We start from the raw sequence: 24,185 nt of genomic DNA on the forward strand, positions 1-24,185 counted from the left end.
AGCATGTTGGCTGGTTGTGAAGCAGACGGCAGACGCGGTCGCTGACTTTGCGGCCAACAAAGGCAACAGGGCAAGAAGGGCCTGTCAGGTGCCAAAATGTCGGCGTGGGAGTCTTCGTACAGTCGGCCAAGCGACTACTACGCCCCTTTTACCTGCTGCTGCGAGTCGACTGTAGACCGCACGCCGGAGCTCCCAAGCCCTCCGTCGAGTGCCACATTCCCCCTACTGTAGAGCCACGCCCCTCCCCACTCTCGCTGCCCTCGCCCCGAGCTAGACATGGCGAAACATTATGCATGCGGCGGATCACATAGTACGATACAGTGGCGGAGGCCCAAATGAGTGTGGGGGTGCAAAGAGTCTGGGGAGAGGGGCTTAAGAGCCCATCCGTGTATGTGTGAAACGAGTACAGTCGTGGCGTGTCGTGATTAATCTCGCCAGCGAAAGAATTTTTAATAAACTATCCACCTGGTCGAAGGGGGACAAAGAGATTCGTCGCGTAGCCGCCCGACGACTGCTGGGCGGGCACGGCGGGGTCGGGTGTCCGCTGGAGACTCGACATGCTCGAGCCGCTGGGGCTCGGGCGGAGCTGGCGGTTGACGTGGAGGGCAGGCGCGTCCTGCGGCTCCTCGGCAACGTTCTGCAGTGCCTCCAGGGCAGAGGGGGAGGGGGAGACCATTGGCGGCGTCCTGCCAGGGGACGGGCCCGACTGGCGCATGCGCGCGACCTTGAAGGAAGAAGGAGGAGGCGCGGCAAGCAGCGGCACTGCCGATCCCGAAGCGCCGCTGACTGGCCTGGCCGCTGGCTGGTTCTTGCGCTGGACGCGGAATGTGTTGTTGCCGGTGTTCTGCGATGGAGCCTCGACACCAGTGAAGATGGCGGCACTCTCGTTCATCTTGGCAGCCTTGCGCGCCGAGTTCTCGTCACGCGTCCGCTCGTCCAGCTTGGCCTTGCGTGTGAACAGCGCCTTGAAGCCACGCGGTGCACGGGGCGATGTCTCGGGGTCGACGCCCTGCTGGCGCTGGTTCCTGTAGCGACGGCGAGGTCGGCGCGGTCCAGGCTCGTCGTCCGAGTCATCGTCGTCATGGCTTCGGCGTGCTCGGGTACGGTCGTCGGCGCCCGAGCGTCCAAACCACGCCGAGCGCCGCTTGGAAGCCTCGGCCGCTCCAGCCTCCTCTTCCTCGATCGCAATGTTGTTGAGAGAGCGACGCTTGGAAATGGTTAATGGCGGCGGGCGGACACCGTTGTTGTCGGGCCGAATGCCACGAGCCGGCGGGTATGTCGGAGTTGTTGGGACGCCGAGCTGTCCGTGTGGCGGTAAGCGCGGAGACGTCGACATGGAGCGAATCGGGGGCGGCACGGGGGATGTAGGCGATGCGAGCTCTTCGACAATGGCAGATGACGAGTGCGCTCTACTGTGCTGCGGCTTGTAGGACGAGCCCTTCTCCTCGCTAACGCGGATGAGAGGAGCGGTCTGTGGCCAGCCAGTACTATGTCTGCGCGGGCTGTTGACAGGCGACTTCTCACTAGGCGAAGCGAGAGGCTGAATGTCCGAGTATCCGTGGGTTGGGGTGACCATGCGGCGCCACATGTCCATGATGCGGTTCTCATCAGACATGGACGCGATGCTGCCCTGGTCGGACATGGAGCGGCGGCCAAGGTGGTCGACCGACGGGTTGCTGACCTGGTAGTACCCGCGCTGGGCGTGCATCGATGCGCGCGTGTAGCCACCGAGCTGGCGCTCAACACCCTGCGAGTGGCGGTCGAGCATCATCTGAGTGGTGAGAGATCCGGCGACAGACACGTTGCGCTGAAGCTGGCGCGAGTCACGCTTGCGCTTCTTCCTAGCCGCAGCCTTGCCACCGCGGACACCGTTCAGGCAGTCAAGGTCCATGATGGCAGCAAAGATGCCGCCGTCGATCGGGTGGTTGGACTCGTCGAAAGTGCCGCCGCCAAACAGGCGAATGAGGCCTTCAAGAATCTTGACCAAGACCATGAAGAAGTAGAAGATGAAGACGAGGGCCTGAAGAATAAGCACGACATAGGCGAGCCATTGCTGAGAGCCTTCCTCGACCGAAACGTTCGGCGCCAGGATCATTGCCAGCACAATCGAGCTGATACGAGCGATGGAGGTGAAGATGACCGTACCGCCCATGCCGGCTCCTTGGCCCCAGGGGCTCCACACAGCAGTGGCGAGGAAGACAACGAGCTCGACGACGATGAGGACAATGGTCTGGGCGAGGCCACTGTCCTGACCTGCGCCAATGGCAATGCCACTCAACAGGCTGCCCACTAGGGGCAGAGTACGGTACAGCTGCTTCTCTTGCTCGTACACGTTGTAGATTGGGCCCAGACCAAGGAGGGTTCGGGCGGCTTCGTACAGCTTGCCGGTCGGAGTTCGCGAAATCTTGTACATGATGAATGTCGGGATGGCGACCGAGATGAAGGCGAAGGAGAGAGCAGCGAAGACCTTGGAGACAATCGACGTGCGTTGTAGCGTGAGGTGGTACACGGAGACGGCAGTGACGGGGAAGTGGAAGGCGATGATGAGTCGCAGCAGGTTGCCGTACAGAGCTGCAAAGTGGAAGGCACCGGCCTCGCCTCGGGGAGTGAAACGAGACCAGATACGGCGGAACTTGGATGGCACCACGGGCGTAGCCGCAGCTCGTGGAGTCATTGAGGCCGGGGTAAGTGGCACCTGGCCAAACTCGGTCTGGGAACCGCGTGGGTCGTACCACTCCTTGGCATTTGAGCTGGACCGCGAGTGCCCGTTCGAGTGGCCCCCGTTGCTGCTCATGTAGCTGCTTCTGTTCGTGTTGTAGGGGCGAGGGCCGGGGCGCGGAGGAGGGCGGGCAACGGGCTTGGTCTCCTTGCTGAACCACTCTGCCAGGCCGTGTACGATCCAGAGGAGCAGGCTGACGATGATAATGACGCCGGCGAGCATCAAAAACAGCGACAAGCAAGTGCCGAACAAGTCCTGTGGCCGCAATCCGACCACAAATGCAAACGAATCCATGCCGTCGCGGGTCGAGTTGAGGTTGAGCAACTTGTTGGTGGCGGTCGAGTTCAGGTAGAGGGGGTAAGACGTGTTGGTCATTTGAGGCGCAAAGTTCTCTGGCGGCGTGTACTTGTCCGGGAACAGCTGGGTGTGGTTGCTTGAGACAATGGTCGCGTCTGTGCAATGTTTAGCGAGGCGCCGCAGCGTCATTGCAAGCCGCTGGACTCACTCCACAGCAGATCAGCCCAGGCACTCTGCGCCACAATGGGGTAGAAGAAGCTTGGCCAAGAAACCGCAATCATTCCAAGCATCGTAACGAACTGAATGTGGTGGAGGATGTCTCGCAGACCTGGAGTGACTGAAACGTTTGTTAGCCTTGAGGCGGCACTACCATCCCTCGCAAACGCCACTGACCGAATCTTAACAAGGCAGCACTGACGCCAAGCCGTTCACCGCTGAGGCCGCTAATGAGCATGGTACCCCACTTGAGCATGGCAGCTTCGCGTTGTCCACTGCCGCGGCGGTCGGCGCCGATGAGCCAGCCGGCGGCAAAACGCGCTGCCCATGTCACGATCCAGAAGGCAATGGCCAGCGAGGCGGGGAACCAGAGGAAGAGCTTGTAGGGCCAGCTCCCGTCGTCATACGGCGTGACATAGACGTCAACACACATTGTTGTCTGAGCCGGCTCGCTCGTCTCGACAACATGGATCCGAGCGTGGATCGTCGTGAGCGCATGCACGTTGTAGAGCGGGATGGAGGCGTTGATGCCAAACGGCCCCGCTGGCAGCGGGCAGTAGGTCATGTTGCCTGGAATGTACTCCGAGGTTAGGTTGGCTGGGAAGAGCGAGTTGCACAGCCACCCCGTCGACCTGAACTGGACGACGCCGGCCTCCTGCGTCGTGGTGAAGATTGTCGCTGTGCGAGTCAGCTAGATCTCGCCGCCAGATCCCCTTACCGAGCTTCTGCGTGTTGTTATTGTAGCCCGAGATGACGGACGGCGAGGTGCCGATAACGTCGAGGCGGAGCACGTCGACTCCGCCGCCGTTGAGGCCCAGCCGTAGACTCTCGTCACCCTTGACGAGCTGCACAAAGACATCGCTGACAGCAAGGCGCTGCGACGGCGGGGCGATGGGAGTGGTCAGACTCGAGCAGTCGGAAAAGGCCGAGACCAGCACCGTCGCGGCCGCGGTCCTGGCGAGCACGAGGGCCCACAAGAAGACGGCTGCGCCGACCATGGTGCTGCTGCTGGAGGTTTACGGGCCCTGCCTGGCCGTAAGGGGAGCGCTGGGACGTTGTTGAATGATGATGTTGTTGGTGGATTAATGCGGAGTGTCGATTACTTTTTCGGCGATCGTGAGGGGGACAAGCGAGGTGAGGGGAAGGGAGGGGGAGAGAGGAGAGAGAGGGGGAGGAAGGCAAAGGGTTGTGGGTGGGCCAAGTGTCGGTGCGGACGGTCGGTGCGTGCGCACGCGCGCGGATCGCCGGGGGCGGGGCAGTGGGCGTGACGGACGGCCGAGGGAGGGGGGGCCGGAGGGGGCGACAAAGGGGAGAGTGAGTCGGAGGAAGACGAGTGGGGAGTGAGAATGAGAAGAGAGATGAGATGAGATGGGGGTGGGGCGCGCGGGGGGCGATGATGGGAGGAGAGTTGTTGCTGCAAGCCAAGATTGTCAGTGTCTGGCACGAGGTTGTACAACTTGACACAGTGGAATGCTCCTTTGCAGCAGCTGCCCAGTCACAGTGCATCCCCCCCTTGGCCCCCTCGTTCTTTCTGTTCTGCAGTGCATGCATCAGGTGCACCAGGTGCAGTTCCTGTCTCGTCATGCACCTTGTTGCACCGCGCGCGACTCCTGCACTGCCTGGTTGTCCAGTTGCGGGCACATGGAGACTGACCGCCTGCCGCCTTGGCTGGCTGTGAGAACATGTTGCAAGTCCCCAGGGTCAGGGCGACCCCTCCTACCCCCTTTACGGCTCTGGCAGTGGCCCGCAGAATGGGTAGCACGTACGTCACTTTTTGGGCACTCGAAACCTTTTCGAGGCGACAGCGACAGGTGTTTGACACTTTGCTCCCTCGTCGTCGTCGAGCCCATGCATAGAACACGGCGTTGCCATGTATACAGCAATACAGCAAGGCATGCCGTCGCTTGTTGACATGGTTACTTGCTTGTAACTCGGACACACACACAGCCTCCAGACGTGTGGTCACTGAGGTCACTGGGGGGCCAAGAGAGCCAAGACGGACCAACGGCCACTTTGCAGCAGCCTCTCTAACTCTACCTCTCTGCCTTTTCACCCGACCGCTTGTTTGACCGAACCAGAGCAGAGCAGAGAGAGCGAGCCAACCGACCAGCCAGTACAAATCCTGACAGCAGTCTTGACATGAAGAGCCTGGCAGAAAATGTCGTACTTACATATGCAATGCCCACCACGGCTCCTAGTTGCTCCCCTTGTAATAATTCTGACACCTTGCACGGCGAGGGGTAGGTAATGCACGAGGGGGTGGCGCCGTTGCGGCCATCAAACAGCTCAATTAGCCCGCACATGCTCCCCTACATTCCAGAACAGACATTGCAACAAATGATCGCCGTGCCAGGGTTGTCTGGTCCCACTTTACATATAGTAGCAGCTCTAAACCCAAAGTAGTCGAGGTCACTCGGTCCTAATATGCACATCCGGTACCAGCTCAAGCCTTGAGCGCCTCAACCTCCTTCTTGATCGCCGCCGCGATGGCGGCCGCAGCCTCGGCCGTCTTGACACGGAGGAGGAAGGGCTTCATGCTGCCGGCAAGGTCAAAGCCTAAGAACTTCATGTTGTTCCCCTCGGCCGTTGGTTCAAGAGACTTGCCGACAGCCATGTTCTGGGCACGGGTTAGATTGATCGACGCAGATGGTATGATCGACGGCCACTCACAAGAACAACCGACCCGCTTCCGTCGGCGCGCATCAACAAACGCCTCTTGCCGGTGGCCTTGTTGCTCTTCAACTTGAATTGTCCCAGACCGACGACAACGTACTTGCCGTCCTCGAGCTTGTGCAGCTTGCCTCTCTGCTCGGCAATGGTCTCCTCGCCCTCCTCACCCTCGCCAACAGTGTCAGCGAGGTTCTTGGTGACCTCGATCGGCTCAGCGGCCGTAGCAGGAACAGGAGCCGCCGGGGAGGATGACGCTGGAGTTGATGACGAAGCACCGCCAAACGAGAACGGGGCAGCTGCTGGGGTCGAAAGAGTCTGCGAGAAGGCGAACGGCTTGGCACCACCAGCAGGTGCAGGTGCGGCCGAGCTCGAGCCAAAGCTGAACGCAGACGATCCGCCGGCGCCGCCGCTGCTACCGAACGAGAACGCAGCCGCCTTGGGAGGCGACTTGGTGCCTGCCGCCGGTGTGCTGCCGCTGCTGCTTGCTCCAAAGCTGAATCCGGCGCTGGCTCCAGCGGGCGAGCCAAACGAGAAGCCTCCCTTGGCGGGTGGGCTGGTGGCAGTTGTACTGGCAGGAGTCGCCTTGGCACCGCCAAATGACAACTGTGGGTTGCTGCCGTCGGGGCCAAACTTGCCGAGCTTGGCCGGAGGCTCGCCTGCACTCGTTGTTGAAGCTGATGGAACAAAGGTCTTGCTGCCAGGCGTGGTGGGAGCAAGCGGCGCCGACGGGGCAAACGAGAACAGCGAACCAGACTTTGCAGGCGTGGAGACGGCGGCGGGTGCCTCAGGCTCCTTCACCTTGCTTGCGGCATCATCCTCAGCCAAGATGTCAGCTGCGAGCTGGTTAGCCGCCGACGAAGCCTTCTTCGGTGCCTCAGTGGCTGCAGGATCACCAAAGCTGAACGGCTTGGCCGCAGCAGGAGCTGCAGGAGCAGACGACGATGTAGCAGGCTGTCCGAACGAGAGAGGGGCAGCTGGCGGTTTGGCAGGGGCGGGGGCTGAGACAGCAGGTGGAGCAGCAGAACCGTTGGTCTTCTCCGCATCAGCCTTGGGCGTCCAGCCGGCCTTGGCCGCAGCCGCATCTAGGTGCGCCTCGTACTGTGACAGGAGGCCCGGCAGCGCCTTGGTGAGGTTCAGGAACTCATTGCTGTTCAGCTCGTGCGACACGAACGACAGGAACGCGTTGTTGAGACCGCGGAGCGAAGTGTAGTAGGAGACCTCTCCCTCGACCGGCGGTGTCGCCTGCGAGGGCCCGGGCCCAGATGAGGAGCGGAATGCTGGGGCAGCGGGCGCGATCGGGGACTTTGGGTTCCCAGAAGATGGAGCGCGCGCGGCGGGGAGGGAAGAGAGTGATGGGGCGGCGGCTGCAGGCGCCGGGGCAGCAGCGGCCGGCGCAGCAGCCTTCGGCGCGCCAAACGAGAAGCCTCCGAACGCCTTAGGAGGAGCAGCGGCAGCTGGGGCGGGCTCGACCTCCTTCGGGGGTGCGATGGGGGCGGTCTCTGCAGGCTTCTTTCCGAACGTGAACTGGGCAGTGGGCGGCGCGACCGGCGCAGCGGCCGCAGGAGCCGGAGTCGCGGCTGGCGCCTTGCCAAACGAGAAGCCGCCGAACGGCGCCGGCGCGGCCGCAGCGGCCTTTGGTGGCTCAGCAGCAGGTGCGGCGGGCTTGCCGAACGAGAAGCCGCCAAAAGCCGGGGGTGGGGCCGCCGCCGCCGCCGGAGCAGCAGCGGCAGCAGGCTTGGCTCCGAACGAGAAGCCGCTGCTTCCGGCACCGTTGCTGGCGCTGAACCCGAACGACGGTGTCGACGACGACGCAGTCGCGGCGGCGGGTGCACCGAAGCCGCCAAAGCCTGATGTCGATGGGGCTGGAGCTCCGGGCGCAGCCTGGGCCGGTGAGCGCGAGCACAACAATAGCCTTCCTTGTCAACTCACCTCGGCGGCGGGGGCAGCGCCCTTGCGCTTTGGAAGCCCGCGGATCCTGTCACTGTTAGCAGCTGATCCATCTACAGACGTGAGCTGCACGTACTGCCTGCCCGCGATGGGCCTGAGTGCCTCCTCGCGCTGTCCCGGCTGCGTGGGGGTCAGCTCTGGTAAAACCTGGCGCCTAGGCGCAGTCACGCACGTCGTCTCCGTCCGACTCGTGGTCGTCCTTTGTCAGCTGGTTGTCGGCTCCTCGCTTGGCCATCTCTGCTGCTGTCTCTGTCGTTAGAGCTGTGCGGGGGCAAGACTTGGTGGATGTTGTGTTGCACGAGCAGTCACTGCGCGCGCACCACAAGCAAGGCCTGCAGAACCAGCAACAGCTCGACGCCCTTCGAAATCCGTTCTGACTGCCACGTGGGTTTGATTCCGTCTGCCCAGGCAGTCAATGTGGTGACGACAGCGGGGGCGACTGCGACGCGCCGTCCATCGATTCAAGCAGCAGCACAAGGCAATCCAGTGCAATCCAGCTCACAGTGTCGGTCAGCATCGTCTCCCTCTTGCAACAACAATCAACTCGTCTTGCAACAGCACTCTCACTCACAAACGTGCCAGTCTAGCCCATACACAGGCTGGAGAGCGTATCTTCGTCCCTCCCTGTGAGCCGCTCAGCCTAGCGCTGATCGACAAGGTGGGTAGCGGATGTCAACATTCAACCTTCCTCCTCGCCAGATAACACGGCTGACGAGAGCAGGCTCCACCATCATGACTGCGACCAACAATAACGAGCTGCGAAGCTCCCCACCATCACGGAGGACATCTGTGGCTGAGCAGGGCGCAGCGTCCGACTCTGGGGCCGGCCCGTCGTCCTCCAGACGTCCGTTGCCACCTCGTCCAGCTGGCCCTCGCAGCCCAGAGCGCTCGGGATCTATCCACACGTCGTACACGGTCACCCCAGCTCCAGCTCCAACGCAGTCGCCTGCCTCTGTGGCCCCGCCTGCCCCTCTCGCTCCCGTCAGCAGCTACCCTACGCCTCTGCCAGCCCCTCCAGGAATACCAGAGCTGCCTTCCCTCCTCCCGGTTGAAGGAGCCCCTGACACGGACGTTACCGTCACTGTTGCGCCGATCGACTCGTCTCCGCTGGTTTCTTTGCATGACACCGAGCTCCCAGCGTACGAATACCGGTCTCCCGAGGCTGTTATCGAGAGCATCGATGAGCCATCGGCCTCCAACCTGCCGCCGGGGGTGCTGGCCGAGCACGTCGCCGACGATGACGACGACGTGGACTTTGTTCACCGCGAATGGGCAGCGGGGGGCAACAATGGTGGCAACGCGCGGCTCAGCGGCATGGACGTGGACCTCGATTCTTCCACGTTCGTGCCAGCCATTCCTGAACGGCCACAGATCGGCCCCGGCGTGCTGGCTAGGCGCTGGCTGGAAGGGATCCACCCTCACCACGTTTATCAACCTATTATCACCGAGCTCCCCAAGCCACCATTGCCCAAGACGCCATCGAGGCAGCCGACGCTCTCGGACGAAACGGCTGGATCTCCTCCGTCCGCTGGGGCTGGAGGAGCGGAGCCTCCTGCTCCCTCACCCACAGTCGCGCCGCTTACTCTCGACGACGTGTTTGCGGCCCTCCCAGGCGGCAAGGAGCACCACCACGAGTGGTACTTCTGCCCCGATTGCTGGGGATGGCTCCATGTCACCATGGGCAGCGGTGACATCCCAGGCATCCTCGATATGGAGGAATGGGAGAAGAAAGCGGAGTTTGGCAGCCAGCTCGACCGTGAGAAGTCACGGACAGGCCGACTGGCGCAGCTATCCCGACTGAAGGACATTGCGACATCGCGCTCAGTGCCGGTCAAAAACCAGCACCACTTCCACAGCTTTTACAATCTTATCCTGCCAACCGCCGAGCGACGCATTGACCGCGTTCAACCGGAGGGGTACAAGGACGCCTTTTCGCACTTGGATCTCAGCTACGGCGCCCCGCCCGCCGAGCTCGTTGAGTTCAAGGACTTCTCGAATAACGCGGCGCTCTGGGTCAGCTGCTCGTCGGACGCATGGGTCTTCATCGATCAAGGCCCATTCCCAGGTCAAATCCCCGTCGGGCTGGTCCAGGAGTTCACGGCCGAGAAGAAGGAGAACCCCAATGTCGGAGTGGACAGGTACCAGAGCGTGGTGGACGCTTGGAGTTTGATCATTACGCTTCTCCAGAATCCGCTGTTTAGAGGCAACCGTGGCTGGGTCAAGCTGGAGAATAAGACATTCAGCTCCAAGATCGGGGCATCACTAAGATCGTGGGTATACTCGCAACAAGACCCTTCTGACATCAGTTCCCATCTCCTGGAGCGCGTGGGCTTTGGGTGCAAGCTGGAGGATGAAGGATACAGAGTCGGGCCGTTTGCCCAGGGCGACCTCATCACGGACGAGCATGTTGCCCAGATGAGTGCCTACATGGCCCGCACCTGGGTCGAGGTGACACTCTGGCTTCAGCATTACCAGCGCCTGAATGGTGAGTAAAGCGAGAGGATCCGGCGCTAACAATCAGGCCTTGGATTGTCGTCCGAGTGGATCCGCAGCAAGACTCTTGGCGAAGACCTGGATCGTTTGCTTCACGTCTCCAAGCTTCCTCAAAGTAAGTAGATCCTGGAGGGACCATCCACTCACTAGCAGAATCGCTGCCGTACTCGGGAGACCTGTACCAAGCCCTCGGTACGCTTGGCGCGTCCATCCACGATGTCCCGTCGACTATCGAGGATGGCTACGACCTGCAGGTATCCGACGATGCCCAACGAACGCCATACTACCTCGGCGCGCTTGAGAGGGTAGCGAAGGCCCCAGGTCCAGGGAGCGACACGCTACAGATTCGTGTGGCGACAGAGCGGTCGATGGACCGGTACACGGATGGTGAGCAAATGATACTTGCGGTCCTGACACCACCCAGAGGACATCGACGAGGCATACAGCCTCATCGGATGTACCCCTGAACACTGCTCAACCATCATGGTTGAGCGTGAAGAGATGCCGGTCGAGCACCTGCTGGATCTTCATCGCACTGCCATGTCGTCAGCTTCCGATAGCAGGCGCCCCGACATCAGCCGCGCGCTGTTCATCATTGGCAAAGACCGCGGCAACGACATGATGGTCCAGCTGGGCAAGAACGGCGGATCGTACCTCTCTCTCGATCAAGCGTACCGCGAGTTCAACCTCTCGCGAGACATCCCGATTGACGATGAGATGCTCATCATGACCTATGATGGCTGGATCTCGGATAGACCATCTCGCGCGGACCACTACCGCATGGCACTGTCAATTATCGCCAATGCGCCTGGAGAAGAAAGACCAGTGCTTCAGGCATACTTGTCGGGTAAGGACATCTCCGAGTTCCAAGGCCCTGTTCGTCGAGATCTACCTGCCGGACTGAGGAACATCGGCAACACCTGCTATCTGAACTCGGTCCTCCAGTTCCTCTACACCGTCAAGCCTGTTCGCGATGCTGTCACCAACTTCGAACAGTCGTTGATCAGCATGACTGGGGACGACGAGGACTCTGCCAAGAACAAGGAGAAGCTGCTGAAGGTCCAGTCCTCTCAGCGCTTCGTGCGACACCTCAAGGACCTCTTCAATGAGATGTACACGACAGACCGCACTGCCGTCGTTCCGCAGGAAGAGCTAGCTCGTCTGGCTATTCTCCCCATTGACCTCGTTGGAGAGCGTGCGCCCGCGTCTGCGCCGAAGGGGCGTGTGACGATCGACTCGTTGCCGACAGTCCTGTCGCCCATTTCATCGAACGCCGCCACTGCAGCTGGCGACTCTGGACCACCGACACCGCAGTCGATTGACTACTCCCCTCCTTCGAGCCCGCCTCCTGGTGCCCGCCCACTCGTAGAGACCCCGGACAGGCGCACGTCCGTTCTGGGAAAGCGCGCTAGCCAGGACAGAGAATCGGCGTTTGGTGGCTCGGAGGAGCGTCTACGCAGGTTGACGGACGACAGGAGCGATATGATCGAGTTGGACTCACCCACCGAGGCAACTGTTAGTCCACCGGAGACCAATGAAGACGTGGAGATGGTCCCCATCTCTCGCTCAAGCACGACCGACCTGGGCATTCCCAGCGGCTTATCAACGCTTGAGCTGACCTCGCCCATGACTGAGGAGCCCCCGACGCCTCTGACGGCTCTGCCTACCCGAGCGGCAACTGGAATTGCGACACCAGAGGACTCGCCGCCTCATGTGCCAGCCCCATTGCCAGCCCCCGCCGCCGCGCCGCAGCGAAAGGCCCCTCCACCGCTTCCACCCAGGCGCCCTTCCATGGCGCTTGTGGCAGCGGAGAAGTTTGGTCTGCAGCAGGACGCCGCCGAGATTCTCATCAACGTCCTTGCGCAGCTCGAATATGCCTTTGACCGTCAGTCTGATGACCAGGGCCATGAGCTGCCCAACTTGATTCAGAGGTGAGTTTGCCTTTATGGTTTGGGGACTAACTCTCGTTAGCCTCTTCTCGTCCAAGTTCCAGCAACAAATGTCGCTTGAATCGACTGATGGTTCACCTCCCCAGACGAATGAGCCCGTGGAGTCTGTCTTTGTCCACCCCATCATTGGTGTCGAGGAGGACGGCAAGGACCTGTACGACTGCCTGTCCGAGCTGTACCTCGGAGGCGCTGAGATCGAGTACGAGGGCAAGAAGGGATTCAAGATGGACCTCATTGACGAGTTGCCACCGCTGTTGTACATCCAGATGAGGGTGAGTCGTCACCACCCTGCTCAACCTAACTCCGCAGCGCTCGCAGTACGACCCCATCAAACGAGCACAGACCAAGACGAACACGCACATTCCGTTCGGACGCAAGCTGATCATGGACCGGTTCTTGGCGAGCGCGGACCCGGCCAAGAGGCAGCGCTCTATCACGCTTACGCGTGAGATGATGCAGATGAGGGCGAGACGCCACGAGCTCAAGAACCACAAGCCAATGGCCATTGCGGAAACGTTCCGGTTTGTGCGCGAGGCACTGTCAACCGATGCGGCCAAGGCGATTCTTGCGAGCACGGACGATTCCGCAGTCACCCCCGACCTGCTCGAAGCACTTGGTCTTGAGGCTTCGGCTGCGGACGAGGAGATTGCCAACATTGAGGCGAGACTTCCTGAGGCCAAGGAGGAGTTGGAGCGGCTGTGGGCCAACGACAACACGACCGAGTACGAGCTCGTGTCTGTGTTTGTGCACGGTGGCACTGGCACGGGAGGTCACTACTGGACATACCAGGCGGACCTGCCGCGTGATGGTGAGTGGTGATTCATTCTGACTATGGCACTGACGCCCAGGCGACAAATACTTTTACTACAGCGACGAGGTGGTCAAGGACGTTCCCGCGACCGATGTCTTCAGCGACAAGTCGGCGCAGGGTGTCAGCCCAGCGCTGTTGTGCTATGTGCGCAAGGACCGCAGCCTGGTGGACACGTTGCACCGTGCGGCGGCTCCCGCGGAGGGGGAGGCGGTGGCGAAGGCGGCGGAGACTGCGTCGACGGGAGGTTGGTGAGGGTGAGGGAAGGGGGCCCAATTGGGGCTAGACAACATGACTGTACACACACATACACACCACAACACCCACACATACAAGCGGAGCATGAATTGTGACAATTACAGCCATCAATTGCGAGAGAAATGGATACCGAGGAACTAGTGGTGCGGCGAGGACCTGACTGACACGTTCTCAGCGTCACAGCGGGCAGGAACTGACTTGGCGGACGGACAAGCAGCGGCGCGATTCATTCAGAGAAAACGGAGCGCGTAACGGCAGCACGAAACGGCACGGCGCCAAGCAAGCCGATCTGATCTGATTCCCATCGCCGGCGTTGTCGTCGTGGTCGCCGCAGTCGTCGTGGTCGATTCCAAGCTGGTGCCTCGGTGACGCCGCGTCGTCGCCGTGCTGTAAGCCGTGTCGCTGTGTCGCGGCGCCGCTTCGTTTCCCCGGTGTCCGATATCGGCTGTTCCTCGTCGCTGCGGCGCGCAGAACCTGCAGCTCGGCGTGCCGCTGTTCCTCGTCGCGACGACGGCGGTGGCGGCGTCACTTGCTCTCTACGCTGGCAGCTAGCCAGCCAGCCAGCCAGCCAGGCATGAGTCTAAAAGCTGCCTCACAACCAACACCGCTGTCGACGAACGCGTCGCTACACCCGCTCGACGCGTTCCCAGCCCCAACCCCAAACTGCCACGCCACATCTGCATGCCAGATCTGCTCCACCAACCAAACCCATGCCACCCCCATGCCACGCCAGCTCGCTCCACACATGGCACGCGGCATTCGGCAAAGCATTCCACACGGCCACACGGAACGGCGAGCGAATGGCCGCGTCGACGACGACGCCTGCATTGCATGCCTCCCTCACTCGCTCTCAGCGCCGTGTCTCGCTTCTCTCGGCATCAGGTCGTGCGCGACGAGTCGCGCTCCTCTCGCCTCATCGCTCTCGGCATGGCTGGCCCGCCCCATCCATCAAGTACATACCCATCAGCTGACGCTCTCGGCAGATTAGATTGCCTGAGCGACTAAGCCTGCCAGCCTGCGCGAGCGCGCGTGTCTTTGGCCGATGGGGCTGGGGCTGGGCTGGACGACGTGGTGTACGTGTACTCACAGCACGCCGTACGCCGTGTAGTACATGGCCGCGCCGCTCGCTTCCCACGTCACGGCGTCGCCTCGCCGATTGGATACCCCGGCGACAGAGACCCGCTGGCACCAGCCCAGCTGGAGGGGAGGCACCAGCGACGCCCCCAGCTAACGCCGGGACGTGTTCGCGTCGTCGTTGTGTCGCGCATCGGGCCACCACTCCACCCCGTGAGGCATGTTCGGACGCGGCTGTCGTCTATGAAATGATGGCGGCTAGCCTCCCGGGTCTGTCTGGGCTCGACTGTCTGTCATCTGACTGATTTTTTGGCCAGCCCGGCCAACGACGCTAGTCCCCGCACTGCGCCTGACACTGCGCCTGGATATCTCATGACAAGGAGGCCAGGAGCCAGGAGCCGGCGCGTTTCATGCGACGTAACGGCGCCAGCGTGCAGTGGAGCTCACTCTGCGTCGTGGGAACGGTGATGAAACGCCGAAACAGCCCGCGACTGGTCGAGTTCCTGGCGCGAACGCGGCTCGTTACTCCCGCGACACGGACACCGTCAGTCAGGCCGTCAGCCTCGGTCGGAGCTGTCATTGCGCTGCGCTGCCCTTGCGCCGCGCCGCCCCGCGCCGGCCGGCGCGCTCCACTCTCTCGGCGAACAGAGCCCCTGTCGACCTCCGTGGGAGCCCGCCCTGCGGTGACTACCGCGGTGCGAGCAGGAACGGGGTGGACGTTGGCGACGAGGGGCAGCAGTGCCGCCACTCCTAATGATTTAGACGGGCTCCGAGGCACACGGCAAAGTAACGAGCACGGAGAGTACTCGCCGAGCGCATGCATGTTAATGGCCGCGGCGGCGGAAAGAGATCAGGCGTCGCATTCAGGCTCGACTTTGTCCCCGCTGGTGTTCTGCCATGCGACGAGGTCCATCTGGACGAGTTTTCACTGGGTCAGTCTGCTTTTCGGAAACAATATGCGGGAAGAATAGTCTGTCCTGGACTGGCCTTCAGCTGCCTTGGGTCCTCTGCCTGGCGCGGAGAGTTTCGGAGGAATGTAGAGTTGCGACTCGAGGGCCACGAAACAGAGTTCCAGCGGAATGAAAGGGGCAGGTACAGTGGCAGGAACAATGTCTGTCACCCAGTAAGGAGGTGAGCAGCGCTCTTTCCCGCCCTGTCGCTGCCACTTTGTCGCGGGACGCACCAAGGTTGACAGCATTACCAAAACCAAGGTTCACCCTCGTTGTCGTCGTGGTCGTCGACGACTGGACGTACAGGTTGCTTGGCCTGTCCTCACCAGTCAGCTGGACTGCCACCGCTGACCTCTACCCGAGTAACAAGCTACGGCATGCACTCACTCGTTTCCATTGATGAAACATAGGGAAGTGACCCAGTGGCCAGAGCCACCCAGCTGCTGCCGTGACGTCGTGGCCGTCCCTGATTCAAGGGCTCAAAGGGCCATATTACTGCATGTCACGCCTCCGCCTGGCCCCTGTAGATCTTTTTTTCGCAGAGGCAGGCAAATGTCAGAGCACGCCAGCAGAGGTCGGGGAAACCGAGGCAGATCGGACACGGAGCAAAGTAGACAGCCAAGCGCTTGCTTAATGAAACCAACCTTTGCCGTGGCTGCGGACCAACGAGCACTGTCGATTGGCCAGCAGGCCAAATAAGACGTGGCGGCCCGCTAAGGCGTAAGCGTTTCGTCTGGTGGCGTAATGTGGCTTTCGAGATGCGTTAAATGCTCTCCGAGACATTGTGGCGGCGCGTGGCGAGCGTTTCGGTGCAACGCTAGCCATGTGCTGGAGCGAGCAAGCGCTGGGAGCGCTGGAGCAAGCGTCTGCGGGAACTGCTCGTGCATCTCGCCCAGTGGACCACCAGATGTCGGCCAATGTCGACATGTCGGGACAGCGTTACACCACCGCGACCCCCCAAATTTCATGCTGGCCAGATCCTCGTCCATGACCACACAGCTGATCTCATCGTCTCTCACGTAGCTCTGGAGGGTGAGCTTAATCGACCCGTTCCTGGTCCCAACAAAACGCAGAGAGAAAAACGAGAAAAAAAGGCCGCAGGCGTTGCAGGCGGGCAGGCAGACCTCGTTGCCGGGTATGCCCGCCCAGCCCTTGAATCGAGGTACGACACTCAATCTTGACATCCCTCTCTCGGGCTGGGCGGCTCCCACGCGCAGAGGGTGGATGTCGGCTGCCGCGGTGGCCGGCAGGACTGGGTTCGTGCGTGTGCAGTGCAGTGCTGCAGCATGGTTGCCCACCCACCCATGATGATGACCCACTGGCCCGCATGACCTGACCCACCCACCGCTTGCTGTCGTGGCCGTTGCCGAGAGTCGTCTTGTCCGCGAGTCTCGGACGCCAGACGCCACGAGCAGTAAGCGTAAGTTGAAGCCAAGGCGTCGTCAGCTGCCAACTCATGCCATGACTTCGGTACGCTCCGGTGGGATAGATACGATCCAATCATGTCTGTCAACTACGTGCGTCGCATACCCAGCGGGACAGAGAGGGTTGGGGTGGCGGCGGCCGCCTTGGCCGTGGGGTGCCGCAATGCCGCTGGGTGGCCGCCACGCGCGGCGGGCGTAGACCGCGCCGCCGCGGCAGCGATCCCCCTCGTTTCCAGCTATCCAGAAAATCACAGTTCGTTCCACAGTGCGACAGACACGAGTGTTTCGCCCGGCCAGCAGCTTCAGCGGCTGCAATACGGCTGACATTGCGGCAATGGCCCTGCCTGCTGCACCCGGAAACCTGTACCCGCGGAGGTCTATAGCCCACCTTGAGCCGGCATGCCTCCTGCCCACAAATGTCTGCCCACCCCGTTTGATTACAACCGCAGTTGGTCGTCAAGGAGGCTGTTCATAATGAAATCTTCTGCCCCCGAGAAAGGGAGGACAATCTCGGTGGAGTGAGATTTGATTTGTGATTTTTTTTTTCTGAGCCCTCTCGTTGTCAAGAGCCGGTCTGGCCACTTGACGATTCTCGGCGCTCGTTGCTCAACGCCGCCCGCCGCCGCCACCCGGGCCACCACCGCCGCCGAGGCACCCCGTCTCTCGTTCTAGATACCCTGACAAGGTCGCGTGGGATGCGACTGTTCATGACTCTAGGCCCAAGAAGCGGCTCGTAGCTCGTGGCTCGTGGCTCCCCCTGTTCGGTGTTCAGTAGCACTGGACTGGTCTCCGTCGTGGTCGGCTCGCAATGTACACGCGTGGTTGTACGACGACTCGAGTACCTGGCTCGCCACCAGAAATGGATTCGCGCAAGCGTCGACGCCTGACGCCGCCATGCTGCTGCTGCTGCTGCGGACAGTCGGCTCGATATGTCTGATTGTAACGACGAGTCATTCAGGACCCGATTTAGATACCGTAGTTGTAGATCGATCGGGCTATCCAAGTACGTAGGCAGCCAAGGGCTTGGGCAGCGGCCAGCTGCTTGTGGTGGTGGTGGTAGTGGTGGTGCTGTACGACGACACTGTGGCTGCCGGTCATGCCATACTATGCTTAGCCTAAATGTCCGGCCAGGGGGCAGCTACGGCAGCACTGCATCTGCTGCTGGCATTTGGGACCTGGATACAGACGAAATGGGTGGTGTGGGTGTGGGTGTGGGTGAGTGCGACGTCGTTCGGCGGTCGCTCGGGGTATTGCTGTAGCGCTGTAGCGGCTGCAGGAGGAGAGAACTTGCTGTCAGCGTCTGTCGCAAGTAACAGCGGCAGTTAGGACCAACAGGTCGAAACCAGCCAGGTACGGTGCAGTCGGTAGCCGAGTAGTAACTGAAAGATTGTCTTGACCCCCCGCGATCCCAGGGACAGAGAGAGGGGGGAAGGGGCAAGGCGGAGGGGGGGAGGGCGATGTAAAGTGCTCAGGGGCCAGATGTCAGAGCGGGCTCAAAACTTGGTAGAGAGAACTCTGGCCTGGCTGGACAGAAGCTCGCTCGCTCGGTGGGTGGCGCGGCGGAGGCGGAGGCACCAGCGGCGTTGGCAGTCAAGCGGCGACGGACACGCGAAAAGGGCTGGAGAGCAGAGGCTGAGGCATGACAATCCGGCTTACGCCCTCCTGTTCCTCTGATCTTCTGCCTGGATACCGTAATGCTCATGGCCTCTGCCCTAATAGGCCCTAACGCTCAACCCCTGAATAGACACGGCCTTGGCTCTGATGCCTAGAGTCCACCACAGACCATGGCAGACACGCTACCAAAGGGGGGGGGGGGGCGCAGCGCCCCCCCCCTCCCTCCTCCTCCCTCCTGCTGCCCCGCCCACGACGACGACGGCACCACTGCAGGAGCAGTGGCCAGCTGCCTGCCTGCCTACCTGCGCCAGCGGCGCGCCGCCAGCCAGCGCCAGCAACTGACCCATTTCCTCAGTTCCGATCTACCTCTCGTCGCTCCTCGTCCTCGTCCTCCTCCTTCCTTCCTCACCACCCACCACCACTTTCGCAGCGACAGATACAAGCAGCAGCAGGTTTAGCTGGCAGGTCCACCCATTCTCTCTGCTCCTCCTCTGTCCGTTGTTCATAGATAGCATTTGGCATCTTCCCCTCCTCCCCCCCTCCCCCCTTCCTCCCCCTCTTCCTCCTCACGCTCCGCTTGACGCATCGCGTGCACGACATCCAACACCTCTTCATCTCTCATCAGCAGCACCACTCGACCTGGCTCTGGAGCCAGCACCCCCTTCCTCACCACCACCACGTCGTCTTTATAGCAACGAGAACCCACCTTCCTCGCCCCCCTCGTCGCCGTCCCCCCTCTACCTACCCCCCCATCCCCCATCCCCCCCTCGCCTCGCGAACAATAAAATCAACGCTCAGCCTGCAACCAGTTGACCCTCCCGTTCATCGTCATTGAGACACTCGAGAGGCAATTGTGTAACCCGCTCATACAGGGTGAGTACGCCTCGAAGTCGCGCCGTCGCCGGCATGCAATTGTCCCATCCAATCTACCCTTGCTATGTGGCTTGGTCCTTCCCTCCACGCCTCTCCCGCCCGGCCACCCATTTCCCATCCATTGGCGCCTCAGCTGATGCCAGTCTCGCACCCTCCTCAGCCCAATCGTCATCGCTACCGCGCCGCTCTTGCTCGCCCAGTTGATGCTTTTGGCCACTGCTACTGGTGAGTGTCGTCATCTACGGGCCTCGTCGTCAGTGGCTTGCCTGCCCGCTGACACGCCTCTTTAGCAGGCTTTTGACCACCATTTCTTCCCCTTCTTCCTGGTCCTCGACGATCATAACGACAGTGAGTCGTCTTTCTTTTATGGCCACGACCTCGCGCTCACCTCTTGCCCCTAGATACACGCACCCGTCCCGACCTAACGACCCAATCCATTGTCTTTGACGACACTGTGACTCTTTTAAAGACGCTGAGCATCCCCCCTTCCCAAACGCTGCCTTCCCATTCAATTCAAACCAGTACACGACAATTCATTATGGCTGCCCCAATGGCTACCCCAAGCTACCTCAACGAAGAGGTTGATTTCATGACAATGTTCACGAACCAGAACGACGACGGCGAGTCGGGTCCTGCTGTTGCACAGCTACCCTACGACTCGACCGTGCCTGCCCCCTCCCTCCCTCACGTCGACCCCCTTCACGTTTTCGACACTCCCGCTCTCACTCCAGCTGGCTGGTCACCGATCGCCGCACACCGAGGACAGATGACCCATGCTCCGTACGGCTACCAGCCTCAGATGTTCGCACCGCCTCACTTCCAGCCAGTGGTGACCCCAGTGGCTCAGTACGTCGAGCCCTCTGCCCTCCCCGGTGCTCGCCCGGCCAGTGCACCAACACCCATGGCCCCGGCCGCTGGATTTTCGGCTTTCAGTGGTGCCCCGGGTGTCTCGACCCCTCCTCCTGCGCCAACAAGCGAGGGTACCCGACCTCCTGCCACGGCCGCTACGACCACCTCGACGGGCATTCCCAGCCCCGAGTCGGCCCCTGCCACCTCCCCGCTTTCCTCGGCTTCGGTGAAGAATGAGCCTGTCGCTGCTACCGAGCGCGCTCAGGTTCGCCGCAAGCGCAAGCTTACCCCAGAGGACAAGCGCCGCATCTGCGAAATCTACCGTAACTCGCAGGGCAAGATTCGTCAGGAGGACATTGCCAAGGAGTACTCGGTCGACCGTTCGACAATCTCGAAGATTCTCAACCAGGAGGACCGCTGGCTCGACCCCGAGCAGCCCAACGCCAACGCCGCCCTTGCTCGTCGCCCCGGTGGCCGCTACCCTGCCATTGAGGAGGCGATTCACCGCTGGCTCGACGAGGCTGTGCTCGAGGGACGTGAGGTCAAGGACACTGAGGCCAGGGAAGAGGCGCTCAAGATGGGTCTCCGTCTCGGACACCCTCACTTCCAGGCATCATCCAAGTGGTGGGACGGCGTCAAGCGCCGCCGCTTGGAGGAGGGCCGCTCCATGCCTAACATGCGTCGTGTCAACTCGCAGGTTCAGCCTCCTGTTGTTATCCCCAGCGGTGGCCTCGTGCGCTCCTACTCGGCCATGACGATGGACGGTGCCGCCTTGCCGCATGACGCATACCACCAGTTCCCTATGCACGCGGGTCCGAGCCACTACCAGCTGGTCGACCCTAGCGTCGGCGTGCCCCCTGGCATGATGCTCATGCAGGCCATGCCAATTGGCGCACGTGCACGGTCGCAGTCGAACCCTCAGGCCATGCCAGGATACGTTGCCCAGCAGGCGCCATCCTTCGGCCCCGCTCGCCACCAGCGTCCGTCGCCTCCTCGCCACTCGCCCGTCACCCCCTTGGGCCGTCACAACTCGTTCCACGGTGCTGCTACCGCCAACGAGTCACCTTCCCGCACTGCCGCTCTTTCACGAGCAAACTCGAGCCAGGGTCGCCGCTCCCCCCATACACGATTGGGAGCTTCGGCCTTCGGTCTCACACCGGTGCGCGGGCCGGATCCCGCCCCGGTACACGCTGTTCCGCCTCTTGTTGCCAGTACACCCCAGGCATCGACGGAGCAGGCTTCCGTTTCCACTCCCACTTCTACAGGACCCATCGACACGACTGTCACGACCCCCGGCGCCGCCCTGGCCGCTTCGTCTGTCCCTAGCCTCTCGCCCACCTCGGGCTCGGATGGCTCGTCGGACGCCAACGGCCCTACCGCCCTTGGGCTCTCGCCTGGCACCCCTCTCACCCCCTCGCAGGCGACTGTGCCCGCAGCGTTCAGCCCGGCCGAGTACCTCGACCTCAACGGTGGAGTCCCTCCGCTCGTGTACGCTGCCGGTCATCACTACGAGCCCCGCCAGGCGCCCATGATGTACGCCCACGCCCCTCTCTCTTGCGTTCCCCCTGCCGGAATGGTGCAATACACGCCCGCACCAATGTACCCTGCGTACGAGTATGCTGTCCAGCACCCGTGGTGAGCGCGATGGCCCAGCTGTCGAGCTTGCTCGACACGAGGGTTGCCCTGTCCATGACACTGGTTGTCATGGTTATAACTACACAAAGAGTCTGGCACTCTTCCATCATCCACCTAGCTCATCATTATGTTGCACACGCCCCCTCACTTAGTAGTCTTCCCGTAACGACACCCGAGATGTATTCAAATCATTCACGCATAGATACATCATGATGCATCTCAATTGCCACCCATGCTGCTAGTTGCAATGTAGGAGCTAGTTGCTACTGCTGCCACTTAATTTGTGCCACTTGCTGGCTCTGCACCGCCTCGACGCGTCGTCCATCCGACAGGCCCGGCTCATTCGTCATCTGTCGTCGACTACATTAACGCACGCAAGACGCGTCGTCATTGCATAGCCCATCATTAGCGGTCCCAACCGACGGCGGCGGAGGTGGCCGCGGGTGGCCTTGGGACGTTCCCCTCAGCAACGACGAACTGTAATCCTCCGGCGTCCATCCTCTGCTCCGCCGAGCCGCGGTGTGAACGTGGGAACTGTGTGGAACTGGCCGCCGTGCTGCCGAACTGCCGTGTGGTGTCGTCGTGTCCGTGTTCGCGCCTGCTCTTTTGCCAGCCTATAGAATATGTACGTGCCTACCTCGGCTGTTGAGCGGGTTATGAATACGCGAGTGACACGGCTCACTGGGCAGGAACGAATATAGGCATACTTATGCGTTGTGTTATTTTGGCAGCATTTGGCTTGATAACCTCGGTCCCGTTAATAGTAGGTAGTGGGCGGTGCGCGCCGCGGGGGTTATTAGTCGCGGAGGCTATTACGATCTGCGGAAGTATTGCAATGATCGGCGCACGGGGGAGTGAAGCTATTATTATTAAAGTGAGGTGAGCAATAAGGCCTAAGGAACCTGGTCGGAATCTAAGTTTTGATCCCGTCAGAGGAAATTAATTATACCGTCCTCCTGGTTAGAAATATGCTCAAGTCTCGTTTTTTGATCCCGCCGACGGATGCTGAAATTCATTATGCCGTCCCTCTGGTTAGAAATACATCCAGGTCTCGTTTTTTGCCCCCGTTCTCCCCGGGACCATTCCCACGCACAAGCCACATGGCATCACGTGACGCTTCCAAAAGTTAGCAAATCTGTTGACACTGGCAGCGGCGGTGACGACAGGCGTAGTGTGGTGAGAGGAAGCAACAGCGACGAGAAGAAGAAGCTTGTCTCGCATCGACCCCCATCGGCATCACTGTAATCACAGGGTGATAGGGCAGCACGCAGCACAAAAGGACAAAGGACGAGACGACCTTTGCCACGCACCATCACGACTGGCCCCTCCTCCTCCTTCCACTCCTCCCTTCCCTCCACTGCGTCTCCCTCGACCATGTCAGACGACCCCCGCGCAAGCCTCACGGCGCTCGACGACACGCTCGACCACCTCGAAGCTGCGCTCGCGCCGCTCTTTGCGCGCCCATGGTCCGAGACGCTCGCCGGCCTGGGGCCGCTGGAACGCGCCAAGGCCGACGTGCTGCTCGCGTATGCGATCAACGACCTTGTTTGGGGTGAGTTGAGCGAGCTGAGCTGGCCTACCGTGCTCGAGTTGAAGTGGGCAATCACTAACCCCCGCCCAGTGTACCTCAAGTCCCGCGGCCTCAACCCCGAAACGCACGACGTCAGCAAGGAGCTCGAGAGGATACGCGGGTACTATGGCAAGGTGAAGGACGCGGAGAACCCCGGTGGTGAGTAGCGCGAGGAGGCGAGGGAGAGCTCAGCTGACGCAACCCCCAGCAGCCCGCCGGACAACAATCGACAAGGCCGCCGCACACCGCTTCGTCGTCGCCGCGATCCCCGCCTCGCAGCGCCAGCAGCAAAGCCCAGCGAACGCCAACGCCGCGCTCGCGGCGCGCCAGGCGGCAGCGGCGTACGAGGACGTCGGGCGCGCAAGCAGGTTCAAGCACGTCGCGACCGAGGTCGAGCGGCTCGTGCCCGGCGAGCCGGGCGAGGATGTTGAGATGGAGGATGCCGGGGATGCCGAGGCAGGCGGCGACTCGGACGCCTCCGCCGCCGAGCTGCTGTTATCCGTCGATGCGGAGATCGAGGCTGATGCGGCTGGCGGTGCCGGCGAGGAGGTCGTGCAGGAGGAGAAGGAAGCGGAGGGCAAGAGCGGGAGAAGGAGGAGCGGGAAGAGGAAGCGCGCCGAGGACTTGGCTTAAGAAGTCCTGGTGGTGGCCGAGTCTCGTATGTAGGGCGGGCTGCGAAGGCGGCTGGACGGTGTTGCTGGCCCCTCGATGGCATAGATTCTGGTGATGGCCCTGGGCGTCTGGGCCTTGGGCTGCATGTACTATATAGAACGCTGTGATATGTATTGTTCAGCATTGACCGAGTGTGTGCCATCTCAACACTGACAGAGTCCCATCTG

General features: G+C 61.4%; 5 protein-coding genes across 6 annotated transcripts; 3 read left to right on the plus strand and 2 right to left on the minus strand.

Annotated features, from left to right (window-relative positions):
* Window positions 1-278: 278 nt before the first annotated feature.
* LOC62_01G000237 (uncharacterized protein) lies at window positions 279-4,617 on the minus strand. Its single transcript, XM_062766658.1, has 4 exons — window positions 3,951-4,617; window positions 3,410-3,910; window positions 3,225-3,353; window positions 279-3,171 (listed from the first exon to the last, which is right to left on the minus strand). The coding sequence occupies exons 1-4, from the start codon at window positions 4,228-4,230 to the stop codon at window positions 458-460; spliced, it is 3,624 nt and encodes a 1,207-aa protein (XP_062622642.1). The 5' UTR covers window positions 4,231-4,617; the 3' UTR covers window positions 279-457.
* A 953-nt stretch (window positions 4,618-5,570) lies between these two features.
* Window positions 5,571-8,137, minus strand: NUP152_1 (Nucleoporin). 2 transcript variants are annotated; one of them, XM_062766659.1, is made up of 5 exons: window positions 8,022-8,137; window positions 7,926-7,969; window positions 7,832-7,877; window positions 5,903-7,783; window positions 5,571-5,849 (listed from the first exon to the last, which is right to left on the minus strand). In XM_062766659.1, exons 1-5 carry the CDS (start codon window positions 8,082-8,084, stop codon window positions 5,676-5,678), a joined length of 2,208 nt encoding a protein of 735 aa, XP_062622643.1. In that variant the 5' UTR covers window positions 8,085-8,137; the 3' UTR covers window positions 5,571-5,675. The 2 variants fall into 2 exon arrangements, with proteins under 2 accessions (XP_062622643.1, XP_062622644.1); XM_062766660.1 differs by having other exon boundaries at window positions 7,832-7,969.
* Window positions 8,138-8,352: 215 nt separating this feature from the next.
* ubp2 (putative ubiquitin carboxyl-terminal hydrolase 2) lies at window positions 8,353-13,368 on the plus strand. Its single transcript, XM_062766661.1, has 9 exons — window positions 8,353-8,507; window positions 8,571-10,119; window positions 10,156-10,334; window positions 10,371-10,457; window positions 10,496-10,729; window positions 10,767-12,273; window positions 12,314-12,563; window positions 12,601-13,099; window positions 13,140-13,368. Exons 2-9 carry the CDS (start codon window positions 8,582-8,584, stop codon window positions 13,352-13,354), a joined length of 4,509 nt encoding a protein of 1,502 aa, XP_062622645.1. The 5' UTR covers window positions 8,353-8,507; window positions 8,571-8,581; the 3' UTR covers window positions 13,355-13,368.
* Window positions 13,369-18,811: 5,443 nt separating this feature from the next.
* Window positions 18,812-22,011, plus strand: Cenpb (Major centromere autoantigen B). Its single transcript, XM_062766662.1, has 3 exons — window positions 18,812-19,292; window positions 19,453-19,517; window positions 19,694-22,011. Exons 2-3 carry the CDS (start codon window positions 19,496-19,498, stop codon window positions 21,778-21,780), a joined length of 2,109 nt encoding a protein of 702 aa, XP_062622646.1. The 5' UTR covers window positions 18,812-19,292; window positions 19,453-19,495; the 3' UTR covers window positions 21,781-22,011.
* A 957-nt stretch (window positions 22,012-22,968) lies between these two features.
* On the plus strand, window positions 22,969-24,145 carry c1d (Nuclear nucleic acid-binding protein C1D). The gene is made up of 3 exons (XM_062766663.1): window positions 22,969-23,328; window positions 23,398-23,505; window positions 23,555-24,145. Exons 1-3 carry the CDS (start codon window positions 23,151-23,153, stop codon window positions 23,977-23,979), a joined length of 711 nt encoding a protein of 236 aa, XP_062622647.1. The 5' UTR covers window positions 22,969-23,150; the 3' UTR covers window positions 23,980-24,145.
* Window positions 24,146-24,185: the final 40 nt, after the last annotated feature.

Source organism: Vanrija pseudolonga, chromosome 1 (genome assembly GCF_020906515.1).
Source record: "Vanrija pseudolonga chromosome 1, complete sequence".
Lineage (NCBI taxonomy): Eukaryota > Fungi > Basidiomycota > Tremellomycetes > Trichosporonales > Trichosporonaceae > Vanrija > Vanrija pseudolonga.

What these genes read in the sequence shown, in the direction of transcription:
- LOC62_01G000237 (XM_062766658.1), bottom strand. Translation starts at nt 4,230, where the DNA reads ATGGTCGGCGCAGCCGTCTTCTTGTGGGCCCTCGTGCTCGCCAGGACC. An exon ending in TAACAACACGCAGAAGCTCG is followed by an intron (nt 3,911 to 3,950) that starts GTAAGGGGATCT and finishes TGACTCGCACAG; the next exon opens with CGACAATCTTCACCACGACG. An exon ending in CTGGGCTGATCTGCTGTGGA is followed by an intron (nt 3,172 to 3,224) that starts GTGAGTCCAGCG and finishes AACATTGCACAG; the next exon opens with ACGCGACCATTGTCTCAAGC.
- NUP152_1 (XM_062766660.1), bottom strand. Translation starts at nt 8,084, where the DNA reads ATGGCCAAGCGAGGAGCCGACAACCAGCTGACAAAGGACGACCACGAG. An exon ending in ACGAGTCGGACGGAGACGAC is followed by an intron (nt 7,970 to 8,021) that starts GTGCGTGACTGC and finishes ACCCCCACGCAG; the next exon opens with CCGGGACAGCGCGAGGAGGC. An exon ending in GCGCTGCCCCCGCCGCCGAG is followed by an intron (nt 7,784 to 7,831) that starts GTGAGTTGACAA and finishes TCACCGGCCCAG; the next exon opens with GCTGCGCCCGGAGCTCCAGC.
- ubp2 (XM_062766661.1), top strand. Translation starts at nt 8,582, where the DNA reads ATGACTGCGACCAACAATAACGAGCTGCGAAGCTCCCCACCATCACGG. An exon ending in CGTCTCCAAGCTTCCTCAAA is followed by an intron (nt 10,458 to 10,495) that starts GTAAGTAGATCC and finishes ACTCACTAGCAG; the next exon opens with AATCGCTGCCGTACTCGGGA. An exon ending in GATGGACCGGTACACGGATG is followed by an intron (nt 10,730 to 10,766) that starts GTGAGCAAATGA and finishes GACACCACCCAG; the next exon opens with AGGACATCGACGAGGCATAC.
- Cenpb (XM_062766662.1), top strand. Translation starts at nt 19,496, where the DNA reads ATGCTTTTGGCCACTGCTACTG. An exon ending in GCTTTTGGCCACTGCTACTG is followed by an intron (nt 19,518 to 19,693) that starts GTGAGTGTCGTC and finishes TCTTGCCCCTAG; the next exon opens with ATACACGCACCCGTCCCGAC.
- c1d (XM_062766663.1), top strand. Translation starts at nt 23,151, where the DNA reads ATGTCAGACGACCCCCGCGCAAGCCTCACGGCGCTCGACGACACGCTC. An exon ending in GATCAACGACCTTGTTTGGG is followed by an intron (nt 23,329 to 23,397) that starts GTGAGTTGAGCG and finishes ACCCCCGCCCAG; the next exon opens with TGTACCTCAAGTCCCGCGGC. An exon ending in GGACGCGGAGAACCCCGGTG is followed by an intron (nt 23,506 to 23,554) that starts GTGAGTAGCGCG and finishes CGCAACCCCCAG; the next exon opens with CAGCCCGCCGGACAACAATC.